Raw genomic sequence first — 27861 nt, 5'->3', positions numbered from 1 at the left:
AGAGAACTGCAGCAGTAGTGTAACGGCATGTTTCTTAAACAAGGAAAGAAATGAATAATCACTTTGGTTTTTGCTTTACAGATGCTTTGATCCATTTCATTTTTCACTGTGGGAAGATAGAATGGCAATTCTCTGAGTTAACTTCAGCGTTCACTTTCCAGAATAACTCTTTCAAGGCCACGGAATATTATGTCTTCGTCAGCTGGGCTGCCATATGAAGAAGCCAGTAAGGTGGCATTTCAGTGCAGGGCACAAAAATCCTTTCTTTCCCATAACTTGGTATATAAAATTCAGTGCTCCATTAGCTTCCCACATCCCAGATCAGATGGTTCTAAAGGCAAACATAGTAATTCTTCCAGCAGGGAAATTTGGAAAAACTAAATACATACATAAGAAGGTCAAAGACTCCATGATTCTTGCTGAATAATTATGCCAAACGTAAGATTTTTGTTAAAAAATATGAGAAAAGCCCATTAGCAGATGCTGCAAGGGGTAACTGTTCTTATTTTCAGTATTACTGAAGCAGCTTTTACCAGTTATGATGATGCCTGTAGTTTAGGCTGTTCTATGGCACCACTGCCCATCTGTCATCTTGTAGCAAGTTTCTAAAAAGAAATGGCAACTCCAAAAGGATCTCTACAGATTAAGTTATAGCTGTAGAGAAGCTGTTCTTCTGCCAAACTTAAGTCAGTTACCTGCCAGACAGGGTAATTTTTCCTGACCTATAAATGATGAGTGAAAGATATGCATAAGAATCTTTTAAGTGACATATGCATTTCATTGCATATCATTTAATAATTGGTTCAAAACTTTCCTGGAAAAAAAAAACTTATAGATGGCATGGAAATATTTAGTGATTATATAATTTATCCCTTTTCCTAGGAAATATTTTACCCCCTTGTGGTAAGGAAGCAATTGATTCAGGGTGGTCTTTTGATTATTCTTTCTTCTTAGTTGTATACCCTCCTTTCTCAACCCACTAGCTGGCAATTCTACGTTTTGTGAGAAGTATAAGGACCCTGGTTGCAAGGGGTTTCATCATATTATGGATTATCATGCACTGAATACATAATAGAACTCATCAATCAAAGATTTTTTCAATTCCTAAAGTGACATTTTCAACATAATTTCTTATGGTAATAAACTTATTCATAATAAAATTCAAGTGCCATCAATTATTTCAGCAGGTACTTTTTAAACCATAATCTAATTTTACAATTTATAGCCTAGTTGAAAACACGCTATGAGATTTAGGATACACGGATTTCAGCCATAAAAGCAGAGTAAATGTTCTTCAGTGTGTAGCTGCACCTATTCATTTTTTCACTTCCCCCAAGGCGACCAGAAGAATGAGGTATCCCAGTGACTACCATTCTTCCCTACATGAAACTCTACTAGCTCCTTCTCACCACAGACAAACTGAATGCTAACTACTTTTATTAAACTACAAGATTTTAAGCTTTCCTCCTTTTAAAGAGATTGTTAACTTTCAGCTCAAACACAATTAAGCTATACTCACTGCCTTATATACTTTACTATTTTGAGAATTTTCTTTTTCCTTATTTTAAATCAGAGATTACTTGTATTGTAGCTAAGAAAACAAGCGATGATATCATACTTTAAAAAAGTATGATTTCTTTGAAATAATGCTGGATGTCAATCCTTTACAGAAATTGGCCCTCCATCGTAATGCTGACAAACGATATCCAGTTCAGGTGACTAATTTTTGCCTGAATAAAGCATTTCTGTGGTGTTAACTTGTTGGAAAGACATGCAAAATTACTGCAATGGCTTATCCTTGATGATAGTTTAAGGTCTTTAAATAACAGGGAAAGCCCGAAGAAGTCTACCATTGACTGATGGACGATTGAATATATTTAAATATAGGGACATATGGAATTCTGCCTTCATTTAAGAAAAATGGACAGAAGATGCCAAGTTTTTTGTTAATTCATAGATGATGACAAGGAAAATAATTAAAAATACTTTCCTAAAATAGTTAAGGCAACTTATATATTTAAAAGTAGTTGAGTCAATACAAACTTCATTCTAGGGGCCTTCAGTCTCTACACTGTACTCAGACAAGTAACATCCATGCCGATCCTAAATTGTGTGTTCATATTGTTGATGTCACTGTGGCTTGATGCTTTTCTTCCTTCACTTTTTTTTACTTCAACCTCAAACATTCTCATCAGTCTGAAGTGTATTCAGCTGTGTGTAACAGAAATTTGACAAACAGTGGCTTAAATAAGAGTTTATTATTTAATGTACCACGGCCTCTAGGGGTAAGCAGTGCAGAGCTGGTAAGCAGTCCAGAAACCAGACTATTTTCCTACATGGGTATCTTCAGCATATATTTTTTCCCTTTTGTTATAAGATGGCTATTGCACCTTCAGGCATTAGCCTGTGCTTGACACAGGAAAGAAGAGGAAGGACAGGCAAAACACATACTTGCAAAAGCAGTCTGACCCTTTTTACTAGGAAAACAGTAGCTTTCTTAGAAGTCTCATGCAATAGACTCTCTTTGGCACCTCAGTGTCTAGAACTAGGTTACGTGGTCATTCAAGGCTGCAGAGGAGTTTGAGGAGTTGTGTGCTTGTAACAAACTATTAATGTGCTACCTTTAATAACCCTGGCATTCTGTTAGTAGGCAGAAAGGGAGACTTTTTATTATATAGGGAATTAGCACTGTTTGCCACAGTTCTTTAAGGCTAGATGAAGAACTACGGTCTCTACGTAGTCTTTTCTGTTACATTTCAGTCTTTCTTGACGTTCCCTTTTCTGAATGCTCAGAGCAATGACAGGCTGAGTTAAGTATTACAACAATCACGTACTGCCTCATATAATGCACTAATTTTTGACTGATCATCTCATAAGTCCTTGAAAATGAGGTCAAATTTTGTATTACTTTTGTATCATATAAATATGATACTTGACTTATTGATGAATTTACTCATGAATTTCATCTCAATCCTGTTTTCTAGAAAAGTAAATGACAGTCTATCATTGTTGCTTTAAAAGTTATTTCATTTGCAACAGCATGGATGAACTTGGAGGGCATTATGCTAAGTGAAATAAGTCAGACAAAGAAAAATACTGTGTGATATCACTTATACGTGGAATCTAAAAAAATACAACAAACTAGTGAATAAAAAAAAAGGAAGCAGACTCACAGATATAGAGAACAAACTAGTGGTTACAAGTAGGGAGACAGGAGGGGAGAAGGGGCAAGACAGAAGCAGGGGATTAAGAGGTACAAATTACTATGTATTAAATAAATAAGCTACAAGGGTATATTGTAAAACACAGGGAATATAGCCAATATTTTATAATAACTATAACTGGAATATAACCTTTAAAATTGTGAATCACTATGCTGAACACCTGAAACTTATATAATACTGTACATCAACTATACCTCAATTAAAAAAAAATTGCATTCTTGACCACTCCACAAGCAATCTAACTATTCTCTGAAATGCTTTAAGTCTTACTGACTCTCTACTCTTCCCTAAGCTTATAGCTTTTCTATCAGTGTTACAACAGTGAAACAAAACAAATGAAACAAATACTGTTCTGTGTTACACTGAAGCTCTTAGGGAGTGAAGTATATTTTAAAATAACTTTAAATCTAGAATTAAAATAACTGTGGTGTAAATCAATTATGACATCTATTTTACAACTCTTTCCATCTTGATTCTCCCTCTCAAACACTGTCTTCCAATTAGGAGAAATGAGAGTACAGACTGAATAGTTAACTTTCTCAACAAATGTATGCAAGTGCTTCCCTCACTACACTGTCCTGTTAAAAAAGTCTTTACGGGAATCTTTTCCTAGACATGAGTGTGGAGAAAACCACTGGTCTAAAATAGAAACATTTTACCCCTAAGAAATGCCTTTTTATTAATTTATGAACATATTGTATTTTTCTACTAATATGTTATGCATATTATGAAATATATATATATTTTTTAAAAAGTGAGACTAAGGCAATTGAATAATGCTTCATTATATTTTAAAATCTTGGTTTAGTACATTGCAATACAGCAATTTGGCTCTAGATACTGTCTATTTTTGCATTTGGTTTTAAGGGCTGTCATAGCTGAAAAAGATGCCTCAAAATGATATGTGGGTCAAATCTGAAACAGCGTATAGTTAACTGTACTTACTAAATCAAGATTCTCATTTTTCAATTTCACCCGCAGGTTCAGTTTAGTAAAATTTGGAAAAGACTGAATTGAGTATTAGATGACACTAAAAACCTGTGAGAAAGTCATAGTATTTCTCTGTTCTGTCTGGTATTCTCAGGAGGAGGCCGGGTCATGTAGGGCCCTGCAACGACTCTGGCTTTTATTGAGTGAGGTGAAGCTGTTTCAAGGTTTTATGCAGAGAAGTGACTAATATGACTTAAGTTTCAAAAAATGACTTTGCCTACTGTGTTAAGAATAGACTTTGGAGGGCAAGAGTAGAAGTAAAGATACCAATTACGAGCCTTTTGTAGAAGTCCAGGCAAAAGAGGAGAGTGGCTTGGACAGTGGTGATAGCAATTGAGGTGGTCAGAATCTGGCTATGTTCTAAGATAGATTTCCCTACGTACTGGGCATAGGGAGAGAGAAGTAATTCCTGAAGTTTAAGCTTAGACATCATCCTGGGAAGGGTTCTCTGATCCACGAAGATTTCATTCAGTCCCCATTTCATGGGCTCCTACAGCTCCCTGTTCCTCTTCCATCACAGCACTGTCACATGTGTGGCAATTTCCTGTTTTGTTCCCCCATATCTTTACTAGACTATAAGCCTTGAAAGTGTAGGGATCATGTCTATCTTGTTTGTAGTATATACTTAAAATTTTCTTGGTATACAATTGTGTAAAACCTTACTTCTTATTTTTCAACAGTGCCATATCACCAATTCTATAAAAATAGTTCATGATCACTTAGATTTTACTATTAACCACTGTAATTAGATAACAGTATATTCTTCAGCAAATGGTGGTAGCTCTTGAATGATTATAGCAAAGGCATTTAATATTTTTTCATAACCAAGTGCATGAAAAAATTTTTAAGAACCTGAAGTTATATATGAGAATTTCTATGACTGGTTTTATTTGAATGTGAGATTGGCCAGACCATATACCTTAAGACACTAATAGGTTGAGTGTAAAAATCAAACAACTACAGCTTCAGAAATGGGGGTTGGGAACATTCCTGCGATGATTGTTGATAATGCAGTTCAAATTTCTATAAACAGGTCTATCCTGACATTCTTTTGTTAAGTTTTTGCTTGGTTTGGTACAGTATATACATACTCTGAGACAAAGTTCTTGAAACAGAACTTTAAAAGCCCAAAGTAAATGAACAGCATGGCTTTTCATGACTCAAAACTTGGTAATGACATCAATTAATTTTGCTCTTCACCATACCCTGTGTGCTTACTATGTATGAGCCTAACAAAAAGGGACAAATTCTTTATCATTAAAACTATTTTTGATAGGGCCCTGAAGCAAAGAAGATACAGTATCTACAGTGAGCAGCACTCTCATAAGCTATTGGGTGTAATATATTCCATGTAAAAATCCCTTTGCATTATCTTTAATGCTGTTTCTGTTTGGAAGGGAATTAAATGTATACTTAGCCAGTGGTGTCCATCCCTTAAGAAGTTTCTCAAGGTGGTGAGAAACTTGGTGAGCTTACTATTACATTCAAGGATTGGTTTTCAGCTGCCGAGGTACAAACCCTGGATTTACCAAAATGCTAAGCATGGATCCTTTTCTCAACAGAAGACTTGGAGTATCTTAAATTCATAAGGCTGATTATGAAAACATCCCCCAGGTTGCCTAGTACACACAGAATCTGAGCAAATGGAGTTAGATTACATACATGTTTAATGGCATTCCTGCATTCATGAAACAAAATTTATTTATTTATTTATTTATTTTTTAAATTTTTATTTATTATTTATTTATTATGTTTATTTTTGGCTGTGTTGGGTCTTCGTTTCTGTGTGAGGGCTTTCTCCAGTTGCGGCGAGTGGGGGCCCCTCTTCATCGCAGTGCGCGGGCCTGTCACTATCGCGGCCTCTCTTGTTGCGGAGCAGAGGCTCCAGACTCGCAGGCTCAGTAGTTGTGGCTCACGGGCCCAGTTGCTCCGCGGCATGTGGGATCTTCCCAGACCAGGGCTCGAACCCGTGTCCCCTGCATTGGCAGGCAGATTCTCAACCACTGCGCCACCAGGGAAGCCGAAACAAAATTTATTGAACATCTGCTATGTGCCGGCTTATTCTAGACACTGAGAACACGAAATAGACAAAGTCCTTCCTCTCTCAGAGTTTATATTTTAGTCGGGGAGATAGATAATTAGCATGAAACTTATCTGTTTTACTTACTGATGTATCCTACTTGGAGTACTGCCTGGTACATATTAAGTATCTGAGAATAGTTCTTGATTGAATGAATAATATAAACTATTAACACAGTTTCAGATAACGTGCGCTAAGAAGAAAATAAAACAGGGTAGTGATATGATGAAGTATGCTTTGAGAGAGGGTAGCTAACCTAGATTGGGTGGTGTGGTAGATTAAATTATTGTCTGGCAAATATTCATCCATTCTTTCTCTCCACCTCCATGGGATAAATAGATTTTTCCACTCCATCAATGTTGAATTTGACTGTGCAACATGCTTGGCCTCATGGTGGGTGAAATGTCCTTCACTGCCTTTTGACTATGTGGGCTTGGCCATATGACTTGCTTTGGCCAACAAGATGTCAGAGATATGACAAAATCAGAAACTTCCAGTGTTTATTAAAGTGTTTTGGGCTTTCCCTCTTGTACTTCTACCACTGACATGAGAAGAACATGCCTTGGATGGCCCATCTTAGATTCGTTCTGAGTTTTGGAAACTCTGTTCAAGTGGTTTAATTTCTTTCACTAAATTCAGGGCTTTGACGCTACTTGCACTAATCTCTTGACAACTGATGTGGGAGTCATTTTGGGTAAGAGAGGTGAATGGAAGGGATTTGTACTATGAAAGTATCCAATAAAAAAAAGGTAGATGTAAAACTTCTTCTTCTTTTTTTTTTTTATTAACAGGATTTTTAGTAATTTAACCACTAAAATAAACAAAGAGCAGAAGGAGAGCATGTTTGTTTAGTGCCGTGGCTAAGCTCCACCCTAGACAAGACATTTTCATTTTCAACACATGATACACAAGAAAAGGAAAATGTGAACCACAGGAATGGAATAAATATTAAGGACAAAAGCAAAGTGTTGAATATATTATAGTCACACCAAATCTTAAATGAATAAGCACTCTAAACTATGAAGGAAAAACTAAGCAACAAAGTTATTTCATATGCCAAATGTCCCCACTGATGAATTAAAAGCAGATATTAAAATTCTTGTAAAATGGCAAAGAAACTATGATTAATATGTTCCTGGTACAAGGTAATAATCACATTATACATGCAAAAAATATGAAAATATGAAAAACCACCATGGTGACAGGACAGGAATAGTGGGATTATTTAATAAATCAATCCCAATGTACACTGAATGCTGGATATAGAATTTATCCTAAAATATTGTACTTCAAATCAAATGTTGAGAAAGTCATCTACTTTGGAAAACATCTGGAAAAGACTCAAATGAATTGGAGGGATCTAACTTTGAAACGTACTAGTATAATAATGTTCTGACTGGCAGCCAGGTTTTGAACATAATCTTCCGTAACAACCCAGAAGCTCAAAGAATGATAGACACAACAAAACCTATATATAATACTTATTACATAGTACAGAACTGAAGCCTCTCCTTTTCAGGCTTAGAATATGTGATTTGATTTGATAAATAGTACTTTGCTGTCCAGTTTCTCACCATTTTCTTCAGTTTTATACTTAAAATCAGAGTCATAAAAAAATAGCAGAGGCCATGGATAACAGGTCTGGTTGCAAGAAAATGGAGAGGAGGGTAGAAGAAAGAGACCCTCTTGTCAGAGTGTGGAGTAAATACAGAGAACAAAGATGGTGCCAAGGACACAGAGGCCACTAACTTGATCTAGGCGAATTCAGTAGAAAAACAAGCCCATCAAGCTCTCTTCAGTAACCTTTGTGGCCATCATTCTATAAAAAGAAGTTCTATAACTAATGTATACAAAATGCCCCAGAATTACCAAGCGGAAAAACTTTTGGTTAACTCAAGGACAAGTTTAATCACTAAAACTTAAAGAATTTTTAAAAAATCTATTTATACATACCTTCTAAAATTATCAATATTTAGCATAAGTACATGGAAACAAAAACCTTATCTACCAAAGTATTGCCTACCTCCTGAACAGTGTCACATAATTTAGGCATAACTGTAGAAACCTCAGACTATTGAAAAAGAATGAAGTTGTGGTGGCCAAGTGACAAACTTTCTACAAGATATCTGATGAACCTGGCAATTGCTAATGCTCTGTTTTAGTAAGAATAAAACCCACCTAGTTTGACTTCAAAGGATCAGTTTTAGAATTAGCCAAGAGACTAAAAAGCTGGAAAAATATTTCTACTGTAACCATAGCATCTTGGAAAAAATTCCCAAAGTATGTAGTGGCCATCTGTAATGCTCTCTGGTTTTTGATACCCTTCCTATGTTTGACGAATTTCTAACCTTATGAAGTATGACTCCCTTAAGTAAAACCCAGAAAACTCAGTTATCTAGCTTGCTCTGCTCCAAAGGCTCTGCTAATCAGAGTCAACTGTGAAAGACTTTGATTCAGAAGTGAGCAGTTAGAGGAAGGGGCTCTGGAGAGCACCCATTTGCTCATAAGGATGGGAAGCATTCAACTGTTGAGTATTGCAATGACTGAATTAAACAGGGGGTTCCCACAGTGCTTGATAGGAATGCTGCAGCAAAGAGGGACTTATCTTTAAGCAAGTTTTGTGTGTGTAGTTTTTGGTATTGTTTCTGGAAGCTTTACCTTGACCCTGGTTCTCCAGCTCTCAACAACTTGGTCAACTACTATATTTCCTTTTAATAAACACTTCTGCTGCTTAACTGGCCAGAGGTAGTTTCCTCTGCTTAAAATAAGAACCCTGGTTGATACTAAATGGCTACTAGAAGTGGCTGAAGGTGGTACATCCTCAGGAAAGTCAGAAAGATCTATGAATGGTTATCTGACTCTGTAAGGGCTGATGCCTCTAAAAATGGGAAAAAAAAAAAGGTAAAATCTGGCAGCCCATAGCCCACAGTAGCAAAGTAACAAATTATTAACTAAAGTCACGTGAAATGAAGTGACAAATGAAGGCAAGACTATGGGAGATCCAGTGGCTTCTAACATTGAACAATATGAAGAGTATGAAGAATTCAAACACAAAATTAGTTGCTTCTGATTCCACAATACAGCTTTAAAAAAGGACAATGAAATGCTCACAATCCTAATGATGCTCACAATTCTCAGTTCAAGGCAAGAATCACAGCCACCACAGCCACGAGCTACTCCCTGACACTGTTCCCTGGGAGGGAAAAGCCAGCATTAGTGAACAGCACTGTCTTCTAGAGGCCAGGAGAGCCGATGGGCACTACTGCTTTCAATGTAGACCATGGGATAGGGAGGTAGCAGAGCCCAGGGAAAAGCACTTAACTAGAAGAGGCAGGAGGAGGGCTTCCCTGGTGGCGCAGTGATTGAGAATCTGCCTGCCAATGCAGGGGACACGGGTTCGAGCCCTGGTCTGGGAAGATCCCACATGCCGCGGAGCAACTAAACCCGTGCGCCACAACTACTGAGCCTGCGAGTCTGGAGCCTGTGCTCCGCAACAAGAGAGGCCGCGACAGTGAGAGGCCCGCGCACCGCGATGAAGAGTGGCCCCCACTCGCCGCAACTAGAGAAAGCCCTCGCACAGAAACGAAGACCCAACACAGCCAAAAAAATAAATATAAATAAATAAATAATTAATTAATTAAAAAAAAAAAGAGGCAGGAGGAAATGGTTACTGTGATTGCTACAAGGGTTGGGTTAAAATACTTTGACCTGCAGTGACCACTGGCTCCGGCTACCTGATCAGACAATCTGTATGGACCAAACAGATAGGCATCCAAAAAAATTCCAACGTAATAAAATGATTAAGATATCCAGGTTTAGTGAAGAGAGGTCTGACTTGAGCCACTGCAACAAAAATTTGTAATGTCTTTTCCAATTTCTAGTCCTAAGTCAATTCACAGACCCAGAGTTTTTTTGAGTGAAGTAGAGAATGCAAGTACTTGAAGACATATATTGCAATGACATCACAGGTATAAACTGTAAACTCTCAACTTGGCTTTCCTCATAAAGGTAACTGCACTGGAGAAAGGGAAATACCAGGTCTTTTGGGTACTATTGTCTAATAGCTCTGAATTAACACTAAAACTGGGGCCCAGAATACCATTGTGAATTAGTGGTCAAAACGGATGCCTGAGGGAATCAAACGATGAATGCACTTTTCATCTGAATCTGCCTCCTATCTAGCCTGGTTGAGCCCTAAACACACATACAGTATACAGTTGGAATTGGAGGTGGAGATAAGATTACTAGACAGTCATTTCAATGAAGCTGCTGCTGCAGATGTGCATTCTTTATTAGAACTCTTAGCACCAGGTATATGACTATTAATCTGGCAAATGCTTTTTCCCTTCTATTTCAACAGACAGAGAACACCTATAATAGCAATTTTCATATGACAGGTAGGGTAATAAACCATTTTATCTTAGGGTTCTATAAATTATTTGGCTCTGAACCACAATATACTTATTTCATTAAGACCATTACTGTCTCACCATTACACAGGACAACTACATTGATGACATGTCTCCGGTACATATACATAATACATACTCAAGATCCTTCGTAAAGAAAAGGTATGTAAAAAATATATGAGTCTAATATGAGTGCAGTACAGTGGGAGATAACATCAAATAAAAATATAAGAGCTACACCTCAATAAAGTTTCTGAGGGGTCCAGTGATCTTCAGCCTATCAGGATAGCCTCTTCAAAGTTAAAGATAACTTATTGTACCTTGGTGCCTCCTGCCACTAAGAAAGCAGCACAGTGCTAGGTGGGACTCTTTGAAGGCTGTGTGTGTGTGTGTGTGTGTGTGTGCATGCGTGCACGTGTGTATTACTTTGGGAATCTTGCTTTGACCTATTTATGAAGTGACCTGAAAGCCTCTAGTTGTGAGTGGGCCCCACAGGAAAAAGGAGGCTTCCTAGTTAGCCCAGGCTACAGTGCATCTACCTAGACTTAATGACGAATAGACTCAACGGGTGTTAGAAGTGTCAACAGTTTATCAAGAGCCTGTGGTGAGTTCTGATAGGGGAATCCCAGCATTGATGTATAAAGGTTTGGAACAAAGTCACAAGGTTTACCCCATGAGACCTCACTAAGAAGCAGTTAGAAGAGTGAAACTTCATGTGGAATCTTCCTTGCTGGTGAGGGTGGTGGCAGACTTTGGGTTTTGGAGGCAGCAGAGGTTGTGAAACAGTTTTAGTGATACACAAGTGGCATAAATGGCAAAGTGGAAGCAACCACAGTTTTCTTTAGTACTTGGTGGGGAAGAAGCAGCAGCAATGGAGTTTCCTCATTAGGCCAGTACGATGTCATGGTTTTAGGCTTTAATTTTGGAAGCTGAGCTGTTACTCTCTTCTAAATAACCTCTTAATAAACAAAAACTCCTTTTTTGCCTAACCAGTCACAGATAACTTCTGTTGCTTAAAAGTAGGAATTCAAACTGAATATAAAAAATATATAATTTTCAAGTAGACCAACACCTGTCAAATACTTATAGGATCTTAATATTAGGTTACTCTCAAATTCTCTGATAAAGGGATACAATGATAAAAATTAGTTCTTAGGGACTTCCCTGGTGGCTCACTGATTAAGAATTTGCCTGCCAATGCAGGGGACACGGGTTTGAGCCCTGGTCTGGGAAGATCCCACATGCCACGGAGCAACTGGGCCCGTGAGCCACAACTACTGAGTCCACATGCCTAGAGCCTGTGCTCCCTAACAAGAGAAGCCACCGCAATGAGAAGCCCGCACACCACAACAAAGACCCAATGCAGCCAAAAAAAAAAAAAATTAGTTCTTAGGTGGTAAACTGATGTGAATGTTGGAGCTTTATGTATAAAACTGAGGATTATGGAATCTCATGCAGGGAATCTCAGCTGAACCAATAAAGATGAATGAAAAATTACTGGAAAAATAATACAGGAAAATAAATATCTTTAAAAGAGAAAGAACAAGAAGAGATGTACGTTGGTACAGCAATCTCAGAGAAGGAAAAGAAGTGCTGGTAAAATTACTGTCTTGACTATTCGTTTAGTATTATTCCATTTAGTATTATTATTTTTAAAAAAATAACAAAAATAGTCTGACAATTTAGTCAGACATGTGATTCATCCATAATGGAATGGATTTCATTCAAAAATAACGTGATGATCATAAATGACGTATCTTTTACCTCTCTGCTACAGACTAGAGTTCACATATGTTAAATAATTGGCCTCCCCTTAAGCAGTGAGCACAAAGCTTCCAGAGCAAGACAGGAACACAGAGAGGTCATGTCAGTGCATATGAATCAGCAAGGAACAGAATGTCAAGGAGGTTTTCTCTGTTTTCATATGAGAAGAAAAATACCGCATCTCTTAGAAAATGATTTTTTCATGCTGTTTCCAAGGCACTATTAGTTACAAACCAAATTGTTATTTTTGCTGTTTTTTCAAAGGAAAGAACTGATGGCTGAGGAGATACATATGATGGAAAACAACTATACAATAAATCAAATAGATTAAATTTTAAAACTACCAAGTGTCTTTTAGTAATAATCCCATCTCTTCTCTACTGAAAGTTGGAGATTTTGATAGTGGAAGGAAATAAAATAGTCATTTCAGGAATTTCATTTAAAAAGCAGCACATGAAAAATAACTCATTTTTTAACTATTTATATATTAGAAAAAGAAGTCAAAGAATCGGAACTAACAGGTATTCATAAATATCCAGGATAGTTAAAAAGACTATTAATCTATTGTGGAGTAAGTCTACAATCCTACAGACATAATTTCTATAATCCAATTTAAAGTACACAAGAGGAAGGTCGTATATTTTTAAATGTTTTACAAGAAACTCTTGTAGATATTAGTGCAAAGCCTGAATTGTTATTGTTCATTGTATCTTTCTTGTAAATGAAAATAATTTCTTCTTTCTATATCTCAAGACAGAATTAAGAACTGAGGGAATTCCCTGGTGGTCCAGTGGTTAGGACTCGGCACTTTCAATGCCATGGGCCTGGGTTCAATCCCTGGTTGGGGAACTAAGATCCTGCTAGCCACGCAAAAAGAATTAAGAACTGAGAGCCACTGAAGAGAAGTGTCAGACTGGAGGAAAGAGCAGGGCTATGTGGTTTAGCTCCAGGCTAAAATAAAATAAAATAAAATTAAAAGAAATATATTTTCCAAGCTAACATAACTTTAAAATTTAACAAAATGAGTAGTTTCCAAACAGAATATGTTGGGATCATGACCCATTTTCTTAATTTGCTGCATAAAAAAAAAATTGTTTGCCGTAATTACTTGTATATTTTAATATATTTTAAAGGACTGAAATAACTCTGACATGTTAGTTCTATTTTGTTTTTTTTTAATTCCTAGAGGAAGTATAATTTTAAGGGAATTTGGCATTAGCCTATATGACCCTAGAAATGAGTATTAATTCCAACGATGTGTCTATGAGGACTTTATGAGAACTAAAGAGAATAGGCTAAGGGTTTAGTTTTAAACACTGGTATTAATGGGCTGGATTGGACTAAAGGTACAGATAATACTACATAGAATAGTAGAGCTAGGCTTGGTTTAAAAAAACAAACAAACTATTGTTCACCTATTACTGCTACCACATAAGCTTGTGGTGGCTTTAACTTCAGAGCCCAATTTATGATGCACATTTTACAGAAATCTTGTTTAAGACTTTGTCAATATTTCACCACCACCTAATATGGTCATGACAATTAGGAAAACAATGGGCCTGTTTTTTATATAATCAAAACCTTAAAACCCTGCAGGAATAAAATGATATTTAAAGTATCTAAACAAATAGTCTTTGCTAGGATACTCAAAAGCTCACCATAGGTGAAAAACCTATTTAAAAATAATTTATAAATTGTATGTAATACATGATTTCAAGCAATTTCCCAAACGAGATGTGTGTGTGTGTATGTGCACACGTGCTATCCATATCTTTCTGTTTTTCTTCCTAATTTATCTGGATGGAGCCAATTTAATTAATTTATCTAGACAGAGCCTGTAAAATTTATCTAATTTATCTAGATGGAGCCTATAAAAGTAAAAGGTATATTACAAGCTTAGTGAAGTTAGTGAAGAAACTGACAATCCTAAAATACCATTTGAAAAATACTATGTAAAGTAAATTATCAAACTAGATTTAAAGAGTTACTGAGGAATCTCCCTATATGGTTTGCAGTCAGATAGAACCAAGTTAAAATCTTGACTCTCTCTTTTACTAATCTCCGGCAGTTATCTCACATTGTTGACTTAGTTTTCCTTGTCTGTAATGTGCAGATACTATTTTAGAATAGTTTTGAGGATAAAGTGAAACTATATAAGTAAAGCAGCCACCATGGTATCTTGGACAAACTTGGCACTCAATAAATGGCTGCTGTTTGGTATTTTTTTCTGATACAGACTTAGATTCCACTTAAGTTGAACGTTTCTAGTTATTCCTTTAGCATTAAGGTCATATTAAGATGTTTTCTTGGTTTCTATATTGCTGAATTTCCATGGTAAGGTTTTCCATAGTTGAACAAGCTTAGACCTTTCAAAGTCTTCTCCTAGGTTATATCCTCAATAGTTCACTCTAAAACTCTGATTTCCATGAAAATGTCAACATCTTTTCCAAATACAGAACTCAAAACAGGACACTAAAGCACCACAAGAGAAGAAGATGGTAACATGTGGGTTCCTGTCTCCATGATCAATTGCTTTCTGTATCATTGAGTATTTCATGCACTTCTAGTTCTCTTAGCTGTTGATGTTAGGGTTCTTCACTGATTCTAACTACCATGGTCTTTTTGATAATCATCTCCAGATATTGGCTTCACTCTAGATAGTACAATGAAACTGCTAGTATAAATGAAGTTGACAAGGCCAATTGCTGTGACGTAGAGGAAAGAATACAGGATCAAAAAAGGAAAACTGAAGTCTCAGCTATGGTTTATTAGATCTAGCCTTGGAAAAGTGAACATTTCTATCATCTTTGACTCTCCAGTTTGTAAAATCAGAATAATAACCATGCAGGTGATTATAAGAATCAACTAATGTATGTAAAGATCTTTATATATTTTAGTTGTTAAACAAATATGTATTGCCATTATGAATACCAGGGTATAAACTCTCTTTCTTGATTATCTCATTTATCCTTGTGTCCTGAGCACAGAACTCAGACTATTAAAGATGCTTAACATTTCTTTATAGAATGGAAAAAAATTTAAACTGAAATTTCCCAGTACATAGCTTAGAATGGAACATGGAAGGGCATACACAAATGCATGTTGTATAGATATAAGGATCTATGTTGTATAGATCAAGATGCTAGCAATTTGGAATACCACTTCATTATGCATTTCTTTCTAATAGTTTAATAGTAACATGGTAAAGGCAATAGTGGCTCTTAATAAATAGTTTGTGAATAAATGAAAACATATATACATGCTTTTTGACTTCTAAGGTTGGCTAAAGGGTAAGACAACATCTGAAAAAAAAACAAACTCCATCTCCACTGCCCCCAATTATATAAGCTTCATGAACCAAGACATTCTAGAATTGCAACCAAAAGGTATACTAAGAATCTAGAAATAGATGTTTTAATAAAAATCTTTATAAATTAATTTGTTTATTCCTCTAAGAGACCAAACCCTTTGTCTTCTCACAGACTATTGTCCATCCTCTTTTTACCATGTAGCCTAGTCCATATTTTAGTTTCCATTTGACTGAAATAGAAAATCCACTCTTATCTCCATAGTCTGAAGTGATGTTCTGGAATTCTATTGTCAATGATTATCAGCACAATCTTTTTGACCTTTTTTCAAGCACTGCCATATGTTGTGGTATCTACTATTGCTTCAAGCCATTTTTTGACCTTTACTTAAGGTAATATGCTCTTATACTTTCCTTCCAAAACCAGACTTTTAGCTTTTTAAAGATATGGGGTCCTGGTCCTCCACAGCTGCTTTGATCTGGTAGATACTACATAGTGCCATATGACTAACAAAACATAAACATGGGTCTCTGTTATCCTCTTATTCTTCTTGGTTTTTAATCTGAAACCTTCATTTCTGACCTATTCACAAACTTCTGTCCCTATTCTTTATTGATGACTGTTGCCCACAGAAGTGGTTTGCCAAATGGTTAATAGCTCAGACTCCAGAGCCAGACTGTCACTTTCTAGCTTTATGATCTGGCGGTTAATAATACTATTGAGAGTAATGAATACATACACACACTCTTAAATGATAATATCCTTAGACTAGTGCCTGAAACTTAGTAAATGCTACATAAGTATTAGCCGTTATCGCTGTCATCATCATTTCAATATGGGGGCCTCTGATAGCTACCACTTCACTTCCTCTAGGTCTGACCTCTGGTTTTCCTTCTACACCAGCTGCTCACCATTTACATCATGAGCTACCTAGCTATTCTTCACTTGGGCCCATCTCAAGAAGCTACATCTAACTACAGGCCTTCAATGATAGCATACCCATCAGGCATATCAACTCCTAAATTCCATGGCCTATGACTCAAAGCTGACACTTTGATTTTATTGATTTGTCTTTGATTTGAATCAATTCTTACCACCATCTGAATTTTAAGAATTTTAGTATATTGCAGGAAAGGAGAAGTCATCTGAATGTCTAAGAAAAAGCTAAAACCTTTTAATGAAGAATAAAGCTAATTCACTGTAATAATTCAAGAAGTGATTAATTACTTAGATGAACATTTTAATTACACAAAAACAGAGAATGAATGTTTTTAGATACTAATTGACTCCAACTAAAGTATTTATACTTACTGTACTTTGATTTAGAAGTTTTGCTTTGTTTTAAACAAAACTGCTATCCCAAAGACCAGTTAAAGAAGAGTACATTAATTGCTGTGCTGAACTAGTTCTTAAGTGCAAATGCATAAATTTTCATTTTCATTTTAAGTTGGAATGTATGTTTTATTCCCTGAAACAGGAATAATGGAAACTTAATCTAAGCATTAAGCTATGTCTATAGTATCTTTTCTCAGTTACCCACTGTTGAAATGGAAATGGTCAATAGATTTGCCTCACCAAAGTAAGTTCTTTCAAGGTGATTCTTATGCAAGTGAGTCCAGCAGAATAAGAAAGAGGATCAAGAAGACTGTTAAAATAGAAAGTGAAAAACAGCAATAAATTTGATTTTAAAGTATACTGTATGAAATAAGCTTTCAAAGAAGAGTATGAGATTGAAAAATAGTAACTTTTTAGATCATACTTATATAAATCTTTAAATTCCCTTTGGCATCAAAAAATGAGGCACAACTGAAAGTACAGACAACAATTGAGTGTGAGGGTATGTTATTCATTTTAATATGCCTTGGTCAGATAAAAGCATTTTCTAATATGAGACCCAAAGCAAAAGTTACAAGGGCAGATGCTGAATTGCTACTGAGCTGCATCTTGCATAGGCAACTCTACAGCCTGCCCCAGGACAAGCAGAAGCAAGGCCAATCGATTAGGATGAGCAGGTGCCGGAGGTTGGGGAATGCCAGGAAAGTGTCACCTCCCTACACTGATGTATAAATTATGCACAAAATAACTACTATGATGCAAGTGATTTATACCAAGAACTAAAAACCCCTGTGGAGATTCATCATCTGTCAAGGAAAATGTTACTCACAGTTGTAACAGAGTTTAGAACTGTAAGAGGCATTAGAGACCAGCTCGTCCAACTCCCAAATTATTAAGAAGAAAAAAGTAAGGCACCACAAGATATTAAATAACTTGTCTTGAAATCATGTTTAATTCAAGTAACTGTATAACTGAACAGAAACTAAAGAGAGTTCATTTTGGCCAAATATTGCCTTTTATTAAACAGTTTGAGATGCAAACACTCAAGAATATTGTAGAAAACCTGGATTAAATGAATCCTTTTAGAATTAAGAAATTATAACAATGCTTTGACCACAAAAACTTTGAAGTAAAGATAATTGCTCCTTACTCCTCTTTAAAGATCTAAATTAAAAGGATCCTCTAATGTGAAGATTATTTTCCTGGAGGTGATTTAGAAAATACAGGCCATAATTCTGGTTCTTAAGAGGAAAAAAAAATAATCTTTTATTACATTTGGATGGGATTTTATTTTTTAGGAATCACTGCTTGGCTGTGAGTAGTTGTTGCTTGCTGAATGTTATTCACACTTCCTCCCTCATAGCAAGCTCATGTGTAACACTCTTAACTTGTGGGATGGGTTGGAACACTTCATTCTAATCCAAGGGCCACAGGTCATTTTCAACCACAAATTCTTCCTCCCTAGGGAAGTGTCAAGGGATGTGGTCTTTCCCATCTCGTTTTCCTACAACCTCCTTTAGTCTAAAATAAAGTTTATGTCACTAATGACGAGGCCTAAAATATTATAATGCCTTATCTGGCAATTAATATCAAGAAATCTTTTCCAGAACAGCACCTTAGGAATTTCAATTGTCTAGTTACAATAAGGCATAATGAAAGAATAAATATTTTAAAGGGCTGACAGGAAGAAATTTTCTCCTCAAGATTATTTTGATAGCCTGGAACAGGAGTTGACAAACGATTTTCTGTAAAGGGCCAGATAGCAAATATTTTAGGTTATGTAGGCCCCATGGTCTCTCTGAACTACTCAACTCTGCTGTTGCAGCATGAAACCAGCCAAAGAGTAGCACATAAACGAATGGATGTGGCTATGTGTTTCAATAACGCTTTATTTATAAAAACAGCAAGCCAAATTTGACCCATGGGGTATATTTGCAACCCCTTAATCTAGAACTTGTAATGATTCAAGAGAGTTTGAAACAAAAAATTTAATTTTGATAAAACATATTATTGTTGTTAAATATAAATCACTACACTTGGGGATACCTAGCTGATTCTCAGATGAATTGAGTGTATTTTAAAATCTTTTTAGGTTTTCCTGTTTACCTTTCCCTCTCTATTATACAAATTATAATGGAAATTTCTAAATTCATTAAAAAATGAGACAATTTCTATCAACTAATGAAAAAATTATGAGAACTGAGACTGCAAAACTTTGGCTTTTTAGTTTCATACTAAATTTGTGAACTCAATATAATAATTTTATTTTCTGGGTTTAACAAGATAGATCTTACAGAGGAGTTTTTAATACTATCATTTAAAATACCTATAAGAAAGGCACTTATAAGATAGTCACTGAAACAGATCCATTATTAATTTGAATTATTTTTCTGGTTGATCATTTAAAAAGCTCTCTTTGTTTGGATTTGATTACACTTAACCTTTGATTGTTATTAGGACTTGGAGTAACAGTATAAGTACCATGTAACCAACTTAGTAAATAATTTAGGATGCAATTTCAGTGTAAATTATGATTCACATAATTAGTACATAGGTAGTATAGGTATAAGTAGCCCCTTTGTCCTGTCTAAGATGTTTAGACCAGATGAATGTGAGTATTTACAAAGTTCAGGGACATCCCTATTGATTTGATACAAAAAACCCCTGGTAAATGGCATTTAAAAGTAAAACATTTTCTCAGTATAATTCTAATTTTAATCCTATTCTAATTCTAATTCTAATTCTGAGTATAATTGTAATACTCAAAAGGATTGGATCACTGATTAAAAACTTGTTGATTGTAGATACCCAGAAAAAGCAATGTTATCCTCTGTGGTGATTTGTAATTCTACTGCATTTAATATTGTAGGATAAATTATAAGTTATTTGAAAAGTTAAGCATTTCAGATTTTTCATTCTGTTTCTCTGTCTTTTAAAAGTAAAAGACTGAAGGAAAAGATGTAGAGAAAAGAGTCTTCATTTCAGTCTTTTAGTGAATTTGGTAAGGGTAAAATGATATCAAAGCAAAGATTGGTTAGGACAAAAGACATATAAAGACAGAAACTAACACAACATTAGACTTCTTCTTACAAAGATTTTGGAAAATTTCAAGAGGGGATGATTACTTCACAGACTGGAATGTAAGCCCAGTTGGAACCAAGGTCTACAGGGCTTTTGAGGTGTCTAATGTTGAAAATCTCAAGTTGACTCTCTAGTTAAAAAAAGCTGGAGAGGAGAAAGGAAAATTTTTGTTCTGGAAAAGTGTTCTTCTCTGATGCAAACAGAAATCCATCTTACAAAGGAAGAAGTAGAGATGAGTTGCCCTAATTTAGTCTTTTGGAAGCAGAAAAAAGATTATGAATTTGCTAAAAAAACCCTTCTGTTTCTTCTAAATATTACTTTATAAGTTATGAGATGTCTTTTCTGTGCGTGTATGAAAATTTTCCAAGCCCCCAAAATTCATAAAAATTAACTTGAAACACTGAAATCCATTTTGGAAAAGAAACAGAGTATAGAGAATCTTAATTTTTAAAAAGTTATATAAAAAAGAGATCTAGTAATTGGTTGGTGCTTTCATTTCAAATATTTTATCCACTTTCCTTTTTTATAGCTTTTCTGTTTGGAGAGATGGAAACATTCAAATATTAAAAGTATTCCACAATATGTGTTATTTAAAAAACTCTCAAATCCCAAAGTGGTGGTAATAAACTTCCTATTAATATAGTGATTAAATCAGTTTTAATCTTCTGTGAATCTAGTAACAAGAATGGAATAAACTATTAGAATCATGTTGTAAACCTCAGAGGAAATAGAATGCCAAATGTTAATCTGAAAAGCACACTTTTAATTAGCAAAAAATAATGCTACTAGGCTTTTCTGTTTTTCTTCAATAATGTACATATATATTGAGACCATACTCTAGCTGTTCTATTTTATTACATGTATTATCTCACAGCTGTTCTGGAAGGCAGGTATTAAATTTATAGTTCTTAACATATAAAGGAACAAGCATAGAGAAGTGGAACTCTGGTGCACATAGAATGTAATATTGTCATGATTTTGTTGTTATTTAATGAACATTTCTAAATGTGATAACTAGTTTATCTAACATAAACAGATACTAATCCTTTAATATGATTTGCAAGAACACAGATTAAATGGCAGAGTTCATTGTCAGTTCTCTTCAAGGGCTAATTTACCTCACACAGGGGGCAGGTAACTCCTGTAAAGGCATTTCCTGCTCTCATTTTAAATGTTTCTTATGGCAGCCACAAAACTTCTTTTGAGAGGAAAGTAATACACAATTTTAAAGGTTTTTTTTAAGAAAAAATTTCCATTTTGATCAAAGAAATATTCATCTAAGATACTCCTACGAATGGGTTTGTTATATTACATAATTTCTTGTCCAAATTTAGTGCTCAAGTAAGAATTGGCCATGTATTATTAAGAAAAGATGGTTAAAAAAGGATACATCCATAGGAGTTTGGGATTAACATATACACACTACTATATATAAAATAGATAACCAAAAGGACCTAGTGTAGCACAAGGAACTATACTCAATATTTTGTTATAACCTATAAGGGAAAAGAATCTGAAAAAGTATTTATATATATATATATATATATATATATATATATATATATATATAAAATACATGTATAACTGAATCACTTTTCTTGTACACCTGAAACAAACACAACACTGTAAATCACCTATACTTCCGTTTAAAAAAAAAACCAAAAGGATACATCCACAAGACTTCTTGAATTTATTTCAAGTCTGTGTTCTTTCACTATCACAATTCCTGTGTGTATGTGGAAAGCATCTATAATTCCTTTCTTGTATGACTGCTTCTGAACTAGGTTATTTAACATAAACTCCTTGAGGATACATATAAAAATAGGAGTTTTCTGGGAATATATCACTTCCTGAAAAGTCAGTTGACTATATCTGGCTCAGAATTTTCTCTTCAGAAGGTCATGCACTCATCAGGAATTTGTTTGGGTGAAACTGCTTTTAAAAACACCTTGAGATAATGTGCCCAAAGATCTAATCGCATATGAAATGCTTCTGTGAGTGGTTAAGTTATCTGAAAAGCCTAGTTAGCAATTTTTTACTCTGCTGACAAACTCTGCTTTGTTGAAACCTAATGGTAGCTATTGACGGGTAAGAATTTCCTTTGGGGGCTTCCCTGGTGGCGCAGTGGTTGAGAATCTGCCTGCCAATTCAGGGGACACAGGTTCGAGCCCTGGTCTGGGAAGATCCCACATGCCGCAGAGCAACTGGGCCCGTGAGCCACAACTGCTGAGCCTGCGCGTCTGGAGTCTGTGCTCTGCAACAAGAGAGGCCGCGACAGTGAGAGGCCCGCGCACCACGATGAAGAGTGGCCCCCACTCGCTGCAACTGTAGAAAGCCCTGGCACAGAAACGAAGACCCAGCACAGCCATAAATAAATAAATTAATTAATTAAAAAAAAAAAAAAAGAAAGAATTTCCTTTGTATCATACCAAACTTGGCTTCAAATTAAGAGTATGGAACTAAAGTGGTATCATGAGTTTTTATGACACTCCTAGTCTTCTACTTAACTGTCAACTGAAGAATAATCTTTTATTTGTCATTTTGACCACCAATTAATTGTGTCAAATATCCTCATACACACTATGTTTTATGTTTTATTTATAATTTTATTATGCTATATTATATAATACTATATATTGTATAATATATAGTCTTTAAATATGATACTTTATAATATATAACATGTTATACTAAATATATAAATGAGACATAAAATAGTGTGTGAGAAAATTCACCATATAATTTGTTATATAATATACTGTAATATAATATGCTTATTACAGAGATTACCATTAAACATGTCATCCGAAGTGTTTCTCATCTTGGATACTACTTAAGAAGAATAAAGATTTGTTGAAAAAGCTACAAATTAAGCTATTAAGTCCATTATTTCCGGCCACTGCTCAGACTCACATATTAATAAAACCACATTGTACTGAAATGATGTTTATTTTGTAAAGCTCCAATAGGCATTCTGAATTGTGACAAGCAAGCACATTCTGAATTTTGTTTTTGAAATGGAACTATGGCAGAAGAGCCTTAATTTGATAACCGTAATAAAATCTATTAGAACCACAGTGGCGTTAACCCAGTCCGAAGGCCTAACGAGTGCATAAAATTTTGACAAATATTATAAGAAATAACAAACTTATGGCCAAAAAACTAAAAGTCTATAACTGTTTACTTTCTTCGCAAGTGTAAAGTTAAATTGAAAATGCTATAGGTCATTTCTAGGAATCCAGCAAGAAATTATTCAGTGTGCTTTTTTTGTTGACAGATGGAATTTATGTTTATAGACATTAACTATTAGAATATAAAATTATATCAGAAAAATAATCTTAGATGAAGATTCCTAAATTAGATGACAAAGGACATTTTAAATATTTTAAAATTTCATATCATTGTACCGAAGCCAATGCTTCAGTTTGTGGAAGCACAAATTAAAACCCTTCAGGGGATACTTACCCTTTTCTGTTCCTTTACATACTCTATCAATTCATCTCTTGTTCTCTTCACTGCCTCTTCCACAGCCTGTTCACTTCGCTTTTGCTCTTCTATTATTGCTGCCTTAACAGTTTCCTGTTTGTGGGAGGATGAAAAAAGTCAGGGAGGTATGTGCTATGACATGTTTGTGCCCATTTTATATAAACTAAAAACCCTCTTCAGTGGGTTGAGCTTATTCTGTTCAAAGCATACCTTTAAACAGGAATAAGAACTTACGAAATCTTTTGGGTTCTGTTAGAGATTCCACAGAATTCATTTTTCTAAACTGAGTGAAAGGGAAAAGAAATGGAGTAAGCCATTTATTGCAGGGAGCGCCTGACAGACTCCAATGGCTTCCTTACCAACCTTTCATTTGATGTTTACATGATTGATTGCTTTCCTGTACTTTGCACTGTCCACATAAGACTTCCAACTTGTGTTTATTCTTCCAAGAACACCCTAATGCTCTAGGCTGTTTTATTCACATTTAATTTTCCCATCATACAATAATCAAGTGTGGTCTGGGTGGTAAGATTTACAGCTAGTTTAGTTCTTCTGCCAGGTTAAGATGTTGAGAGCTGGACACCATGAATGAGAGGTAAGAATTCTACCCTGTGTGCTAATATATGAAATGAGAAATCTAGTGAAAAAGTGATATTCCCCATTTTACTGAAATAGCAATCAAGAACCCTGAGAGAGTTCAAATTTTCAGATAAAGAAGGCTAAAATTCTGAAAAAGAAATGTAACACTTCTCAAAAACCAGGAAATATTTTCTGCTAAAATAGCATTTCATGGATTGGAAGAATGCAACAAACTTCTATAACTTCCACTTGTCTACAAAGGTATCATCCTTTTTTTGAACAGGTTATCAATTAGAAAATGCCTTGAAATTTCTCAGTTGTATTTCCTTTATTTTGTTATTCTTGAGGACCCTTCACTTTGTAGTGTATATATGTTTTTGTTTAGTTTTTCCCAATTAATTTCAGACACATATATATCAATATATACATATATATATATAAAATCTAGAAAATATGAAGTAGTAAGAATTTTCTATTATGAATATATTTACTATAGAAAATTAGTAAATACATAAAAATATGAACACAAAACAAACACACACCCATACAAAATTGGGTATAAAGAGGATGGGACTCAAACTGTACATACTATTTTCTAACTCTGGCATTTTTCATTTAAAATACATTTTGAATATTTTAAAGTAATTATATATTCTTTTATGATTTTATATTTCATTACTGGGATGTATAATAATTTATTTTACTAATATTTATTCATGGATATTTTGGTTGTTTTTAATAAAGCAGTGACAAGCATCCATATATGTAACTTTGTGGTGCATATTAGATACTTCCTTAATTTCAATTCATGAGGTAGAATCATGTTGCCCAAGGGATATAATTTTTGAGCTCTCTTACAGCTTTTGACATTTTGTACAATTTTTTCCCATAAGCAGCCCATGAGAATAGCTGTTTTCTTGCAACCTTGATTACATTTAGTCTCACCAGTTTTTAAATCTTCGCTTATTTAAGGGATAATCATATCTAACTTTATTCTGCATTTAAAAAGATTATGTGATATGCAGCATTTTTCATAGAAATATTAGCAATATACATATTAGCTCTTATCATTTGCTTGATTGTGTCCTCTTTCCACTTTAATATTGGTAGACTCATAATTTTTTGGATTCCCTCCCTAATATATAAAGTTAAGTCACAAATCTCAAAAGCCCTATAATAAGACTTTGACAATTGTTACTCTTTATTTTCTATCACTAAGTACATTAAGCTTCAGTTCCATTGATGAAATAATAAAATACAAAGTTGTTTCCATGATTATCTGAAAAGATTAAAGTCAAAAAACTATAGTATTTTTTATGTTTAATTTTTTATTGAAGCATAGTTGATTTACAGTGTTTCAGGTGTATAGCCAAGTGATTCAGTTATACGTATACATATATCTATTCTTTTTCAGATTCTTTTCCATTATGGGTTATTACAAGATATTGAATATAGTTCCCTGTTCTATACAGTAGGTCCTTATTGTTTATCTATTTTATATATAGTAGTGTGTATTTGTTAATCTCAAATTCCAAATTTATGCCTCCTCCCTGTCCCTTCTGGTAACCGTAAGTTTTCTTTCTATGTCTGTGAGTCTATTTCTGTTTTGTAAATAAGTTCATTTGTATCATTTTTTTGGTTCCACATATAAGCGATATCATATGGTATTTGTCTTTCTCTATTTGGCTTCATTTAATATGATAATCTCTAGGTCCATCTGTGTTACTGCAAATGGCATTATTTCATTTTTTTTATGACCGAGTAATATTCCATATATATACCACATCTTCTTTATCCATTCATCTGTTAATGGACATTTAGGTGGCTTCCATGTCTCGGATATTGTAAACAGTGCTGCTATGAACACTGGGGTGCATGTATCTTTTCAAATTAGAGTTTTCTCTGGATATATGTCCAGGAGTGGGATTTCTGGATCATATGGTAACTCTTTTTAGTTTTTTAAGGAACCCTGCATACTGTTTTCCACAGTGGCTGCACCAATTTACATTGCCACCAACAGTGTAGGAGGGTTCCCTTTTCTCCACACCCTCTCCAGCATTTATTATTTGTAGACTTTGATAATGGCCATTCTGACTGGTGTGAGGTGATATGTCATTATGAAAAACTACAGTAATTTTTGGAAAAAAAAAGGACAAAAAAAGATTATTTAAAATAAAAGCATCTACTATTACAATTTCTATTGGTTTCATACTTACTAATTTGGAATTTGAAAATTTTCAGATTTTATAAAGGCAAAAAGTAGTGCATATATTACTAAGCCCTCTGAAATAAAACACATGAATAGTTCTTCAGTGAAGGGTATGAATGTTCACACTATGTGGGTAAATTAAAAGTATAAGTTTCACATTAGTTCCAGACAGGTTTTGCCAACAGCCAACTTACAGAAATCCTTGGTTTTCAAGGGTTTTATAATTTTAAAACTACTATAGACCTGGATTATTTGAATATAAAAGATAAATCCATATCATACTGAATATCAACCAGAATTTCTATCTAGTAAGGGTCATATAAGTAAATTTGACTAGATCTGTTTGGTTGAAGGCAAAAGGATCAATTTAAATAAAAGGGATATATCCAGAAAAAACATGAAGAGTTAGCTACTATGTTCTTCAGTTAACATTTTTTTTAGGGGGGAAGGGGCTGCAAGTTTACACTGTCTGCTCAGTCCACATTTTTGAGGATCCTCCTTTCCTAATTTTTGAGTTGAAGAAGAACATTTACAAAGAAAGTTTCCTTGATTCTCTCCTCCCCAGTTGGGAGTTAGGTGACAGTCAAGGTTGTGAAATCCATATACACACTGTATATTTAAAACAGATAACCAACGAGTACCTACTGTATAGCACAGGGAACTCTGCTCAATATTCTGTAATAACCTAAATGGGAAAATAACTTGAAAAAGAATAGATACATGTATATGTATAACTGAATCACTTTGCTGTATACCTGAAACTAACACAACATTGTTAATCAACTATACTCCAATATAAAATAAAAATGAAAAAAAATGAATAAATACTACTTGTCAATAAATATCTTTGAATATCATACAAAAGTAAAGTTTAAGCCTTACATTTTCTAACCAGCCCAAATTCTCAATTACTTAGAAATGATGAATGAATTTTGTGTGCATATTCAAGTGTGTGTAAATATCTGCCTGCATGTTTTGTTGAATTCCATGAATGAACTAAATTGTCCCTATGAGTCATGAGAATTAGTCTAAAATAAAATACACCTCACAAGAGATGAAGATTTGCCACCAATGAGTATATTCAAACAAGACAATTCTGAAAGAACATTTTCCGGGATATTTTAGTAATGGCCAAACCCCTGGGATGTGATATATTCTCTAGGGCAGGGTTTCTCAACCTTGGTACTACTGACAATTCCTTGCTGGGGGTGGAGGTGGGAGTCCTGTTATAAGCAGCATACTTGGCATCTGCTCACTGGATCCCCTCCAGGTGAGAAGCACTGCTCTAAAATAAACAGTTTGGAGGGAAAAATATCCATTTGCATATGTGTTATGGTTTGTTTGTTAAAATATATGTTAACACTTCTCATCATAAATATTTTTTTGTCTAAAAATA

The 27861-nt window shown here is 34.7% G+C and overlaps 1 protein-coding gene across 10 annotated transcripts in view; it reads right to left on the bottom strand.

Annotated features, from left to right (window-relative positions):
• CCDC91 (coiled-coil domain containing 91) overlaps positions 1-27861 on the bottom strand; it is a 371740-nt gene that overhangs the window by 32195 nt on the left and 311684 nt on the right. For all 10 annotated transcript variants that reach the window (XM_036866036.1, XM_036866034.1, XM_036866032.1 and 7 more), the window contains one exon: positions 23657-23770. In XM_036866036.1, coding sequence (XP_036721931.1) covers positions 23657-23770 — 114 coding nt within the window. The remainder of the gene's footprint in view (positions 1-23656; positions 23771-27861) is intronic.

Source organism: Balaenoptera musculus, chromosome 10 (genome assembly GCF_009873245.2).
Source record: "Balaenoptera musculus isolate JJ_BM4_2016_0621 chromosome 10, mBalMus1.pri.v3, whole genome shotgun sequence".
Lineage (NCBI taxonomy): Eukaryota > Metazoa > Chordata > Mammalia > Artiodactyla > Balaenopteridae > Balaenoptera > Balaenoptera musculus.
This window is presented reverse-complemented; position numbering and strand designations above follow the sequence as displayed.